Raw genomic sequence first — 14168 nt, forward strand, 5'->3', positions numbered from 1 at the left:
TTGAACTTTATCCTAAGGGCAATGTGACAGCATTGAAAGATTTTTAAATAGAGGAGTGACATATCAGAAATATTTGGGGGGTCATGTTGTAGAATCCATTGGAGAAGTTATGGCTGGGGAGGAGAGCAGTTAGGAACAGTTGCAGTAATTCAGGTAAGATGATGGTTCCTTGGCCTTAGGGACGTACTAGATATTCACGAATCTCATTTAAAATTGCTGTCAAAGCTGCTAATACTCTCCGTTCCTTCTGAAGATGGGATGCACTGCACTGGGTGTGATTCCTGGCTCTGCCACTTTCTAGTAACTTCCCCCTAAGCCAAGGGAGAAGTTACTCACATTTGAGGGGTGTTGTGAAAATGTAAAGACATATGTGTGTGTAGTGTTTAGCACAACACATATTTTAAACGAGGTCTTAACAACCGTTAGCTGTTATTATTACCTTTCTTCACGCCACTCTGAAAATGCTCTTTGGCTTATTATAATGTACATATGAAGATAATTATGGGAATGTGGGCGTTGGATGAGATTTAAGGGACTTTGTTCATCCTAATTTTAGCCATAAAAAAATAAAGACAAATAAATTAAGCTAGTTTTCCGGGGTCACACAGGCGCGCGGAAACTCCTCGCTGGTCTGGTTCTCTTACCACCACGTACACGTAGGTATATATTTTGGTCACAAACACTCTTAAGCATACACCCTTTTCGTGTTTGTTGGCAGTAGCGATTTCATGGGCGGAAATCCCTAATTGGAAAAAATAAGGGTCTTAAACACATAGTAACACACCATTCAAACCCCAACGAGTTATCTTTAATCTTAAGAAAAAAAACCAAAAAACAAAAAACGGGGTGTGTGTGTGATGTAAGCTGTAAAATTCTGCAGAGACTGCAAGCTCGGAGTCCAAAGTGGTTCCAAGCAGCAGCCCCTTGGGCGAGCCCCTCCTCCCCTCCTTGCCTCCTCCCATCGCAATTCACAAGCCGGTCCTCACTTCTTGAATTTCTGAATTCTCTTGTCTTTTCTGCTTCACTGAGGGCCCTGTGATCCAATTCAATCGAATTAACAGCTGTTTAGCGAGTGCCTGCTACGTGTAACTGGCGAGGAGCTGGGAGGGGAGATTTAGGGATGAACGGCTGCCAGCCCTTGGCCAGAGAGAGGAAGAAGGAAGCACCTACCGTAACTTACCCACCCCACCACCTCTTAATAACTTGATCCCCACCCTCCACCCCCCTTTAATTTACATTGCGCACGAATTCTCTCCAGGGTTTCCACAGACCATGCTCCTTCCACAACACTCAAAGCTTTTCCCGCGTAGGGCAGCTTCCGTCTTGTTCCAGCTCTGCACACCTGGGGAGCCGTGGTGAAGAGAATGCTGACCCAGGCATCACGGGTCCTGGGACTAGGGTGGACACTGCCACTTATGGGGCGAATGACTGGGCAGGTCATCTCTCAGGTCTCAGTTTCCTCGAATATTAAAGCAGGGAGCGGCAAGCTTTCCCCTAAGTTCCCCTCTAGTGCTCTCATGGCAGGGTTCTCCGTGTTCCAATCTCACGGATCCCAGGCCGGCGGCTCCTCTTCCCCTCCTCTCTTTCTCTCTCTCTCCCTCTCCCTCTCTCTCTCTCTCTCTCTCTCTCTCTGCCTGTCACGCAGACCGTCGCCTCAGGGCAAGGTTCAGGTTGAGCCCTGGCTTATGCTCTCGATTTAGGAAAAGGCCAGTGGGGGCTGCAGGGCGCGGATTTGCAGGGGGGAGGAAGGTGGAGAGCGGTGGCCTCTGATTGGTTGGGGAGGGGGAGTGGAGGCACGGAGTTTCCCACAATGCCCCTGTGCGGTGCAGCCGCGGATGGATGCTGCGGGAAGGGGCTGCCATTTGCTGCCCCTGCCAGCGGCGCGCGAGGCTGCCGGGTCCCTGCAGTCGCCGCGGTCGCCACTGCCACCAGCCGGCTCGGCTTCTGCAGCGGCCCCGCCTCGGCTCCCTCCGGGACTCGCGGAGAGGTCGCCATGAACCCCAGCTCCTCCGCGGGAGAGGAGAAGGGGGCGACAGGCGGCAGCAGCAGCAGTGGAAGCGGCGCCGGGAGCTGCTGTCTCGGCGCCGAGGGCGGCGCGGACCCGCGGGGCGCAGCGGCAGCGGGGGCCGCTGCCCTGGAAGAGCCGGTAGCCGCTGGCCAGAAGGAGAAGGACGAGGCGCTGGAGGAGAAGCTGAGGAACTTAACTTTCCGGAAGCAGGTCTCTTACAGGTAGGCGCGGAGACCCGAGGCAGCTGTGAGACTGGTGCCGCCAAGGGGCGTGAGACGCATTCTTTTCTCCCTCCAAAAGGCGCTTCTACGGAGTTGGGACGCACTTGCAGCTGGTTCCCTCTCCCCTCTGCCCTCTCTCTCCTTTTCGGGATAACTCTTCTCATTCGATCATTCTGGGCTGGAGGGACGCTTCACGCGCCTGGGTTTCCTCTATAACAGGAAAGGAGGCTGGGTCTCTGAGGTCAGAACAACACTGTGTGTGTGTGTGTGTGTGTGTGTGTGTGTGTGTGTGTGTGTGTGTAAGGAGAAAGGTTCAGACAGAGAGACGTACTGAGTCTTTCTGAGAGTAGTCCTCAAAGTTGTCCCTAAGCCAGTGTCATCTTCAGCCACTCCCCCTACCTTCCAGATTTCACTTGATAGCTGAGCTCACACCTACAGGCAGAAAAGAACAACGCTGTAATGAGGAGAAATCCTTCTGGAGGTCGGACTTGCGTGGAAACCCCCATTAACCAACAGTCAGATGTGGTTCTATGTCTGCAGATACGCAACTGGTTACAGGGGTTACAGGTACACGTGCTCTCTCCCTGTCTCCTGGGTGTGCTCAGAAGGATGCCGTGGGGAGCCCATGGCAAGAAAGGGATAAAGGCGAGAAGGGGACCATACTCACACCTAAGAATGGATGTGTTTAGGAGACAAGGACAGTGCAGGCTAAATTACTACCAAATTTTTTATAAAAGATAATCCAAAATTGTGTCAGGATTCAAAAATGAGAAATGAGAGTTCATTAGATTTCCCTTCATCCCCAGACAAAAATAAAAAATACTGACAGATTTGGAGAGTTGCAAGAAGGAATTGATGGTACTACCTTTCCTGCTTGTTGATTTTAAAAGTTGCACTGATATGCAAGCACAAAACTGCCAAGATTTACCCTTGCTAGGGTTTCTTGAGAAAAGGATCATTAAAAGCATTCCTGTGACCCTAATTCTTTTGAGTTACGCAGTCCCTTACAGAAAACCCTATGAAGTATTAAGCCTGCTACACCATGTGCTGTTATGTAAGCAAAAGCAGATGACAAAGGTGTGTGGGTTTGTGAGAGTGTGTTTTATTTAGGGGTGCATATGTGTGAATTATTGGGATCCCCATAGACACTGTCTGGACTGGAAGCCCCAGTCATCAGGGCATGTCCTGTGCCTAAGCGTTGACTTCTGCTGACTCCTTCAAACAGTCTTCCTGATGAGGTTGTTGCGCCTCTATCCCTTGTGTTCATTTTGTTCACTGTGCACTGTTTCCCACCTGAGTTGCTCTTTTAGTTATTCACACAAATCAGGACCTAATGGATTTTCTCTTTTTATTTTTGGTTTCTAAAAATAGACAGGGCGTAGCTCTAGGGAGGTATGCTAGGACACAGGCAGTTCTACTTCCTAGTTACTGTCTCCTGTTTGGCTCTTAGGGGAACAGAGACCATGTTCAGCCTAATTTAGGAGCTGTGAGTTGGGGGTGGGGGTAATTACATGGAGCATATTGTGGGTCTGGGCTCCTTGGCTGAAAAAAAGCTCCTGTGTCATTGGTATTCACCAGGCTTCTCATTTAGGAGGCTACAAAGCCAGAGTTTGCAAGGGAAATCATTTCAGCTTGCCTCTTGGCAGAGGTCATTCTCAGAGCCTTTCTCCTGGCTATGTGTACTCCTTGGAGCCAGGGCTTTCTGGGTTGCATGCTCACAAATGCATGTGTAAGTGTGTACACACAAAAAGACATGGACACAGACAGACGGCGTTTTTCTATAGGGGAATAATACCGTATCTGCCTTTCAGTCCATAGAAGTGGGCCCCACTTTGTGAACATCATTTCCTTTTCAATAAGATGAAATGATATCATGTGTAGAATTTGCCTCAGTATAATCTGGGAAATGGGGAAATGACGGGGATGTGGGTGAGAAAAAATTAGCCTTGAGTTGATAATTGTTGAGGTTGAGAGATGTTTATACAGGGTTCATTATACTATTCTCTCTTCTGAAATTTGAAAAAAAGAAAGTCTATTGCATTTTATGCATCAATGAAGATGATCATGTGATTTTCCGGTTTGATTTATTTATGTGGTGTATAACATTGATTGTTTTTCTTTTGTTGAACCACTCTTGCATACCTGGAATAAACCCCACTAGTTCATGGAAAAAAAATCTTGCTGTCTCTAATTCAGCAAACCACCTGCATCAGCGTCCCCTTAGGTGGCTGGTTAGAAATGTCCCCACCCCAGACTTACAGTATCAAACTCTCTGTGGGTGGGAATTTATAACAGGCTCCTTAGGAGGTGCTTTAGCACACTAATATCTGAGGATTGTTGCCATATTTTTTTCAAAGGCTAAATAATTGATCTTTGAACTTTTAAAAAGTACCCAGTCAAAAACGTCAGGCAGTCCTAATGTCAGAGGAATGACAGTGAGAAAGGAGGTGATGTCATCCAGAACATATTTGTCCTGAGTAACTTGGAGAGGTTCTCATATTTGAGTATAATAACAACCATCATCATCATCATCATAATTTGTTTTTAGAGGCATGGTGAATGGCCTACCCAGTCACCATGGTGGCCATTTGTCCTGGACTCAGATGTAGCTGGCCTGACAATTTTGCCTGTGGTTCAACAAATTGTCTGGAAGGAAAAGATAGCTTTTCCTCAGTGAGGACCACACCAGCTCATTTCTGGGGCATTCCTGAGGTGGTGACCAGTAGGAGTTAATGGGGAATGGTTAGGAAGACCTCAGAATGGAGTCCAAGAAAAAGGGTTCAGTTGGAGTGTGAAGTAAGGCTGCTTGTGGAAGGGGGGTCATTTGAGGGAAATGGAGATTTGCAGGTAAGTAAAAAATATCTTTTGAAGAACGTGGATATTTGTGAAATGACACTTTGCAGGGAAGAAGAAGGGGGATTTGGAAGAGGGTGTGCGTGTGTGTGTGTGTGTGTGTGTGTGTGTGTGTGTGTGTGTAGGGGGGTCTCATCTGCTCCTTCTGTTGCTAAGGAACATATAAGCTAGGGTTTAAAAATAAATGAGGAGTGGGTGGGCATATGCAGTGACTCCTGTCTTTTTAGGAACCAGAGCCCTTTACAAAAAGCCTTTAAATAACCATTTCTGGAGGCAGATTATTCATTTTGCTTGACTTTTACTTTGTTAATTAAAATAAATTCCTTTATATACCCTTAGATTTCCCCTCATTATCTTTTCTTTCTTGGCTTTTTTTGGGAACCATTTTCCTTTATTTCAGTTTCTGCTCCCCTAGAGCAGTCTCTGTATACTGTAAAGCTGAAGGTTTTAGAAGGTGGTGCAAGTGAGCTAGTACTTTTCTCTTGAAATTACTACTTCCTTTTTCTTTGAAAATTATGGTGCTACAACAGATACAAATGTGCAAATGACTATATAATGTGTAGGAACTTTTTTTTTTTCTTTTTTACTACTTTAAGAAATTCCCATTTAAGTCAGGGAAATTAAAAAAAAATAACTTCCAGGAACACACAGGGGAAGGGCAGGAGAAGATCAATGATGTTTATTGTCTTCTATGTACCAAGTACTATGCTATCTTATTGTATATTGTGTATCTTATTTAATCTTTATGACAGTCCTATGATGTGATTATGATTACATCTATTTAAAAAAAAATGAACCTGAAGCATAGAGCTTGGGCAGGAGACAGAATTAAAACACAGTTCTGACTCTAAAGGACTTTCTCTTTAGACCATATCATGCTGCTTCCCTAAACAGTCATTTTAGGTTTTCACTTCCACCATGTGTATGTGTGTGGGTACAACATGATCTTTCATCTCATCCCTCATGTACCACAGGTCATTATATATTATCTCTTGGTTACTTTATTCTTTGGGCTTTGTTCCTTTGGCTATGTAATTTTCAGGAACTCCTTTACTATTTCAGAAAAAATGTGTATAAATTCATGATAGAAAATATCCACCTACACGAGACTTGCCAACTCTGTGAAAAGATCCATGTTAAGAGTTTTTACATGCCTTTAAAAAAATTACACAGACATGGTGTGGGTAAAGCTAGATTCAGTGAAGAACTGGCATGTCTGTACCTCCTTGGGCAGCACAGAATGATTTTGCATGTAAGGAGGACTGGACAGTTACTATTACTTATGAGATGTTGATGCCTGTGTTTCAGTTTCTCTGCTTATAAACCAGGATGGTAATAACCAGACCTTCCTTAAGGGGAGCTCTTTGTGTGAGAAAGAAGTAGTAGCTAAGAATATTGAACTTCTTAGTTTAAACAAAACTTACATTTTATGTTTTGTCCTGAAAAACAAGATTTTATGACTACAAGAAAGATGACTGTGAAGCTGGAAGTCAGAGAGAAATGACAGACATTATTCTTACTTCCATGGCAATCAATAGTGTATGGATGGATGTTTTCTTCTCCTGAATATCAGTATGTAGCATCCTCCCTTGTCAGTAAATTTTATTTATTTTATATTTTTGTCTGCTAGATATTTAGAGACTTTTGGATCAGGTAAAAATCTTGCTTCTAATTTAATATTTCCTTCCTCAGTAATTACTTACGTACTGGCTAAGTTGGCTTTCTCATTTAGGAAATACACCAGGCAAGATTTCAATTTAACTACTGTCCACAGAACTTTAACCTGCTATAGTTGATCTTTCAGAGGCTTGATGTTTCAGAGGCTTGTGTTGGGTCTGGTAGAATCTGGGATGGAGATCCTGAAGAGAGTGTTGCTGGTATTCCAGTCTTCTGTGGCAACATCAGCATTGTCTCATGGGGCCAAATTAAATTAGACCAGATAGCTCTTTGTAACACATCACTTTCTTATCTGAAAAAATAAGGATTCCCAGTGAGGGCCCAGGCTGGTTGCACCTCCATATTCTTCTTGGCCGGGATCTAGGTTACATGTTCCCTGCAAAATCCACAGGTGCTCTTGAAGTGGGCTCAGAGATACTCACCCTGTTAAACAGGAGGCCCCTGGAAGGATCATCGCCAATATGTTGGGCTGTGGCATTTGCTTTCTTAATTGGTAACACTGGATCCTATGGAGTCTTTTTCTTCTGATATCCCATCATTGTAGTTGTAGGACAGTAGTCACTGCAATGAGTGGGGGTATGTGAGCTTTTCTCACAGTGGATAACTGAGGAAGTAAGATCAGGAGTGAAACAAATCTAAGCCATTAGGCCTTTATTTTCCTTTATAATGTAATTTGCTCCAAATAATCATAAAAGGGCTTATTTCTAATTGTTTGAACTGGTTGGGACCTATTTTAAGGCATAACAAATCAATGCAATGTAGAATAAGATTGAAGAAATACACTCTAAATTTTGCCTATTTGCACATAATGCTTCCATAATTCATCTCGAGCTTGTTTACCAGGCAAGTTCCTCCTCAGGATTCAGCTCAAAAGGATCCTTCTTCTGTGATAGGTGGTTTTTTCTCCCCTGTCCTCACATAGTACTTTCAAACAGCTTTGTTAGGACTGAATTGTAACTATTTCTTCTTGGAGTTAGATTACTGTTTGAACCTAGCTGGTCTTGGGGGAGTTATTTAAATCTTTTGAAGCACAGCATATTCATCTGTAAAATAAGGTAATAGTAATACCTACTTTAAAGGTTTGTTAATGGGATTAAATGAGCTGCTTTACGTAAAGAGTTCAGCCCAGTACCTTGTCCAGAGGTAACTTTTATAATTGTTATTATTCCCTGCTAAATTGTTAGCTCCTTGAAGATAGAAACTGCACCTTATTGTTTGAATCTCTGAATCCTGTTCTTCTTTCTCATTTGGTGTTGGATAAATATTTGTTGAACGAGTGAATTTAATTACCTCCTATAAATAAGCTACTACTATTGTCCATTCCCAATCCATCTAAATTGGGCTTTCCCTTTCTACTATAAATAAAGGTCTGCCTTTTCTCATTTATACTTTGTCCAATAGCCCAGGACTGTGTTTCTGTTTTCAACTTCCTGTTGGAGTACCTGCATCAGCCATTTAGCCAGCTGTTGGAGGCTGGAGAAGGGTGTTAGAAACTCTTACTTAACCAGCTATTTTCAGCTTGTCAAAGAAAAGGCTTTAATTTGCCTTCTGAGTAGCACTAATTAGCTCTCCCGGTTCTCTTTCTATCTGTCTCATCCCTTTCCAAGGGGCAGCATTGATTTTCTCCTCAGGGTGGTTTCTGTTGACTTTTCCTTGTGTAATTGGAACTTAAAAATGCAGGAAGATGGCTACCCCGTGTTCTGAAGTTTGTCCTGACTGTTGTGAGGCCAGCCTGAGGTTACTCCAGCAACCACCGTTCTGTGTTACTTCACCAACTCTTTCCTTCCAAGTAGTCTGATTGACTTTGGTGTGAAAATTATTTTAGGAAGAATTCCTTGGCTAACTTAGTGACTCTAGGGTTTTGTTTTGTTTTTAAATTGCTTAATAAAAAAAGGCATCAAAAAAGTGCTAGCTACTTTTATTCATATAATATAAAGCATTTGAAGAATGGCTAGTGAGTTTCCCAACATCCATGGTGTTCAAAGAGATGTTGGATGTGCAGTGGTCAGGGTTCATTTTAGAGAACATTAAATCATCAGGGGTTTGTATTGTCGGGTGGGGGCATGGTGGAGTCTGGCTGGGTAGAGGTGGGAAGAAGAGTTTTGCAGATGAATTTTAATGCTCTTTCCTTTCAGTGCAAAGGTTCTGTCAGCCTTTAAAGTGGAGTTAACATAGTTTTTAAAAGGCAACACATTTCTTACAGGGATTTCTGTAGTTCTGACATCTAACTTTGAGTTTTGCTCACATGGAGATTTGCCTTTAGAGTTTCAGATTCATAACTAATCTTATGGTAAGGACCCAGTTCTGTTTTAAGCTGTAATATTGTCTGGGTTTTGTTGGAGGTAGTGAAAAGCATTCAAAGTTTAAAACAGTAATAATTAAAACTTCAATAAAATCTCATTACTCTTGTCCTTCAGTTATCAAAAAGACAGAGTAGAGTAGTGCTTCGGAGTCCTGACTCTGGAGCCTACCGCCTGGGGTTTCACCTATTGTGTGACCTTGGGTAAGTAACCTAGGCTCCCTGGGCCTTAATTTCCTTATTTATAAAATGGTAATGATGTTAGTACTCACCTTGTAGGATTGTTTGAAGGTTAAATGAGTTGATACAACTCATTCTAAAAGTACATTTTAGAAATGTATCATATGAGGAAGACAAGAATTCTGTGGAAAAATAAATTTTTTGTTTAAAAAATTTTTGTAAGTGCTAAGTGGTGTCATCCAAACTTAAGTGAAGGAGCACATTTGTTTCTGACTCTTCAAAATATTGAACATTAGTCACATTATCTACAGCTAGTGATAAAATTAGATAACATTGAAAATGAGATATACATTTAAGAAATTTAGTTTACAGATTTTAGCTTTTATCAAGGTAAAGTATATAATTTTCCTCTCACAACTTATTAAAAATAGTTCACTCTTACTAAGGGACCTGAAGATGAGCAAGCTGCTTCTGCGTGCTCTGGAATTTGGAACAGTCAGGAGAGAGAGGTCTGAGAAGACAGACATAGTCAGTGTAGAGAGGAATCAGAGCAGCTCCCCAAACCCCCAGCTGGCAGGCTGAGGGCAAGAAGCCAGGTGTGGAGAGTTGGAAGGTTGGGGAGTTGGATAACAGGGGTCTCAGCTTCGCAGTCAGGAATAGATAAATAGATAAAGATAGAGGTATTAGAAATAGAGTGGTCACCAGTGATTTCAGGACAGGTGCTGTTTCTCTTTCAGCCTGGCTTGCTGATGTCTGCTGTGTATGTACAGACAATGGCCGGCTTGAGTGTCCTGGCAGTCAGGGAAAAATGCTTCAAAGATGGTATCTGCCCTGGATTATTTCAGAAATGGAAGGGTCAGCCTTCTGGGATGTTCTGTCAGCTATCTCAACCAAGCCACGCAACAGAGTTTGTTTTTTAAACTGTAGATTATTATTAAATATTTGTTAAACAAATAACACTGGCTCAGGATTGTGAAATAAATGTTGAGGAAATAAATCCATTTTGTTTTTCAAAAGGCAAAGATAAAGGCAGTTTGTTTGCTTTTGTGTATCACATGGCTTCTCAGGAAATAGCCAGAAAGTAGACTCCTTGAAAGTTTCAAAAGTACATTTTAGAAATGTATCATATGAGGAAGAAAAGAATTCTGTGGAAAAATAAATTTTTGTTTTAAAAAAAACTTGCAAGCAGTTTTTCAGGATGAAAAGAGTTCTATATAAGCTTATGTGAAAGCAGCTGGAAAGGGCTCTGCGTATCGTTTTGAGACAAACTTCTAGAAAATTCTTCAGATTGAAAGGACTATGATTTCATCATGGTCCTTATGTAATTGACAAGATTTGAGGCAATCTCTCTCAGATAGATGGGGTTCCCTATAGAGTTTTTGAGAAAAGAGCCTGATTTAAAACAATTTCTTCCTTTTAAATTGGTCTCCTCTACAATGCAAAGACTAAGCTGTAGCATATTTTTGTTTCTTGCCAGTTGTAGCACTTTCTTCAGCATCTAAAGGCAGACAGGAAGTGGAAAAACCTTGATCCCCAGAAGCTTCAGGATGTCTTACCTGACAGAGTGATCCTCCCCTGATCTCCCTGAGAACGACTGCCCAGTGGCTTAGCCTTGTTAACCCATTCTGCCTTGTCTCACAATCACCTCTGAAGCAGTACGTATTGCTTCTTGTCCTTCAGGTGCCTCCGATGGGCCATTTCTCCAGGCAGCCAGGCAGCCTGTTCACTTCCAGACTTTTTGTACAGAGGAAGACAATTTTCTTAGTTCAGATATTTTTCTTAGTTCAGATACTGACTACGAGTGTTAATGTATTTACCTACCTACCTGTGAGTATTAATTATTATGTTACTGATTTTCTTAAATGCTTACTCTGTGCCAAGAGCTGTTAAACATTTTTTTTTTAATTTTAAATTCAGTTTTATTGAGATATATTCACATACCATACAGTCATCCATGGTGTACAATCAGCTGTTCACAGTACCATCACAGAGTTGTGCGTTCATCCCCCCAATCCATTTTTGAACATTTTCCTTACACTAGAAAGAATAAAAATAAGAATAAAAAATAAAAGTAAAAAAGAACACCCAAACCATCCCCCCCATCCCACATTATTTTTCATTTGGTTTTTGCCCCCACTTTTCTGCTCATCCATCCATATACTGGATAAAGGGAGTGTGATCCACAAGGTTTTCACAATCACAGTCACCCCTTGTAAGCTATATTGTTATATAATCGTCTTTAAGAGTCAAGGCTACTGGGTTGAAGTTTGATAGTTTCAGATATTTACTTCTAGCTATTACAATACATTAAAACCTAAAAAGGGTTATCTATGTAGTGCATAAGAATGCCCACCAGAGTGACCTCTCGACTCCATTTGAAATCTCTCAGCCACTGAAACTTTATTTTGTTTCATTTCACATCTTCCCTTTGGTCAAGAAGGTGTTCTCAATCCCACGATGCTGGGTCCAGATTCATCCCCGGGAGTCATATCCTGCATTGGCAGGGAGATTTACACACCCCTGGGAGTCAGGTCCACATAGCGGGGAGGGCAGTGAGTTCACCTGCCCAGATGGCTTGCTGCTAAACATTTTACATACAGTACTTCATTTAACCCTCAGTTAAGGAAGGATTATGATTATTTCCATTTTATAGATGGGGCATTGAAGTTTAGGATTTAGGTAATTTGCTTGAGGTCACATAACCAGTTAAGTGGCAGAGTGAAGTCTGTGCCTATATTTACACATTGCTTCCCTAGTGCAGCTTTTCAGTCTGGTTCTTATTTTACCCATCCCCATTTTCTATGTGCAAAGAGCCATGTTTTCACAATCTGGTGGCTTTATTAGACTGAAATCCTCTTGAGGGCAGAGACTGATTTTTCATCTTAGTGGGTCCATACAGGTCTACACAGGACATAGAGAAGGGACTTAAGAAGTGGTGATTGGCTGTCCAAGCATAAGATTCAGTTGTAGGGAGGCCAATATTGAACTTTGCAGAGCGGTTAGCTTTGAAAACTATTGGAATTTTCCATTTCACAAGATGGGGAGATAAAACCAGTTTCCTGGGGCTAGAAAATGACAGCAGGAATTACAGCCTGGTATTTCTCCTTTAAATTCTAGCCCTTATAACAAGGTCTTGTGATTCTTAGTAATCAGAGCAGAACTTGAAGGCGGAATCCTGATGATTTCTTGGGTTGGGGTCCAGTGTAGTAGTTAGGTCCAATGTATGTGCATTTTATGCAGCTGGAATGGCATAAGAAGCACGATTTGATTCTAAAAAAAATATTCTTTGAAGATTTGGGTCTCTTGGTTTTAATTAGAGCATCTGCTCAAGCTGCAAGTTTTTGCAATATATTTTTTTCCATTAAAAACATCCTTCAATATTCATATGTGTATGTTCATGTGTGCAGTTACAGACACCTAGAAAGTTTCAAAGGAACATTTCAAAAACCTGAGTCATTTTTTCACATTTGAAGGAAACCTCCAAAATTTCTTAAGAAAATAAATCTGTAGCTTAAAAATAAATGTTGAAGCTATTTAAAGATTAAAATAGAAGCTATCTATGAGCCAGTGCTGAATTACTTATAAAAAAAGTCTAAGGGATTTTTTTTTTAAAGACACATTTCTGGAGATTCCTTAAACTGCTAATATTGATGAAATTTATGTACTTAATAATAAAAAAGTATATAGTGCTTTTAGGACGTTACCATTTATAAACTGCTTTCATATAGTTGACCTAATTTTACCCTCAACACAATCTGAGGCAACAGATACAGCAGGTATTATTTTCATAGCTACTGTACAGCTAAGGAACCAGGCATGACAACTAAGTGACTTCTCCAAAGCCACAAGCCAGTAAGGGGCACAGCCAGGCTCAAGATAGATTTTGGATCCAAAGTCCCATGTTCTTTTCACTTCTGGGCACTGCTTCTACATACCTCTCGATGGAAGGATAGTTGGGAACATTTTTTATTTGCATGACTCTAAACGGTTAATCACAATCTATGAAGTCGGAAGAACTCACCGGGCAGCATACCTAAAGTATATTGCGTTGACAATGTGGATGATCTCATTGTCATCCTTATTACTTTTACTTTATATATGAAAGCATAAAAAAGAGATCACAAGTGCAACAGTATATATTTAATGCTCCACTTAAACTGGGAGAAAAAATGAGGGTATTCAGGTTCTTCCTTTGCATTAGTTGCTAGGCAGCAGCCGTTTCATTGTAAAGGAGATTCAGTTAAAGTAATGACATAGGTATTCCAAGAATAGCACTTCATTTTTACAGCAGCTGCATTTCAGGACTTCATATAACATAGACTCCTTTGGCTCAGTGATTTCAGGGGGAGAAATAGCCACCTCAATACATTTGCTGAAAATATGGGGAAAATTCAATATAGCTAATCACCTAATAACCCAAATCCCATGTTCTGTGGCTGACAGTGGACAGACAGGAGGCTGCTTGCAGTTTGGAGGATTTGGAAGTGTCTTCAGAAAACATGACTGACAAACAGGTATGTTTTTTAGGCCATATTTGAAAATGACTTATATCATCTCAATGGAATAGTCTGGATAATTTAGAATTCTAAATTTTTTTGAAGTAATATGATATAGAAAATTTTGTTGCAGCAGAGTTGTGTTGTGGCCAAGATTTTGCTGGCAGCTGAAGAGTCTTAAAAATGAAGGTAAAATATAGGACCAAATAAGGCTAGCCTAAGTCATGGGAAAAAGATGTGAGTATAGAGGAAGACGTGTATTCAGTGTCCCTGTAGGTATATGGATAAAGGAGAAATGTTAAGAAGTAAAGCTGCCAGATGATATATTTTCTGATTGCACTATCATTAATTTTGAAGACTGCATGATATGTGTGTGGAAGCCCATGGCCCTGCCTTTCAAGGAATTTCCGCCATTCCTCGTCTAACTTGCATAT

The 14168-nt window shown here is 41.5% G+C and overlaps 1 protein-coding gene across 1 annotated transcript in view; it reads left to right on the forward strand.

Annotated features, from left to right (window-relative positions):
* The first annotated feature begins 1835 nt into the window (after positions 1–1835).
* The window catches only part of DGKI (diacylglycerol kinase iota), a 538644-nt gene continuing 526311 nt past the window's right edge, over positions 1836–14168 (forward strand). Inside the window, 2 exon segments of the mRNA XM_037836080.1 lie at positions 1836–1884; positions 1887–2229. Coding sequence (XP_037692008.1) covers positions 1836–1884; positions 1887–2229 — 392 coding nt within the window.

Source organism: Choloepus didactylus, chromosome 5 (assembly GCF_015220235.1).
Source record: "Choloepus didactylus isolate mChoDid1 chromosome 5, mChoDid1.pri, whole genome shotgun sequence".
Classification (NCBI taxonomy): Eukaryota; Metazoa; Chordata; class Mammalia; order Pilosa; family Megalonychidae; genus Choloepus; species Choloepus didactylus.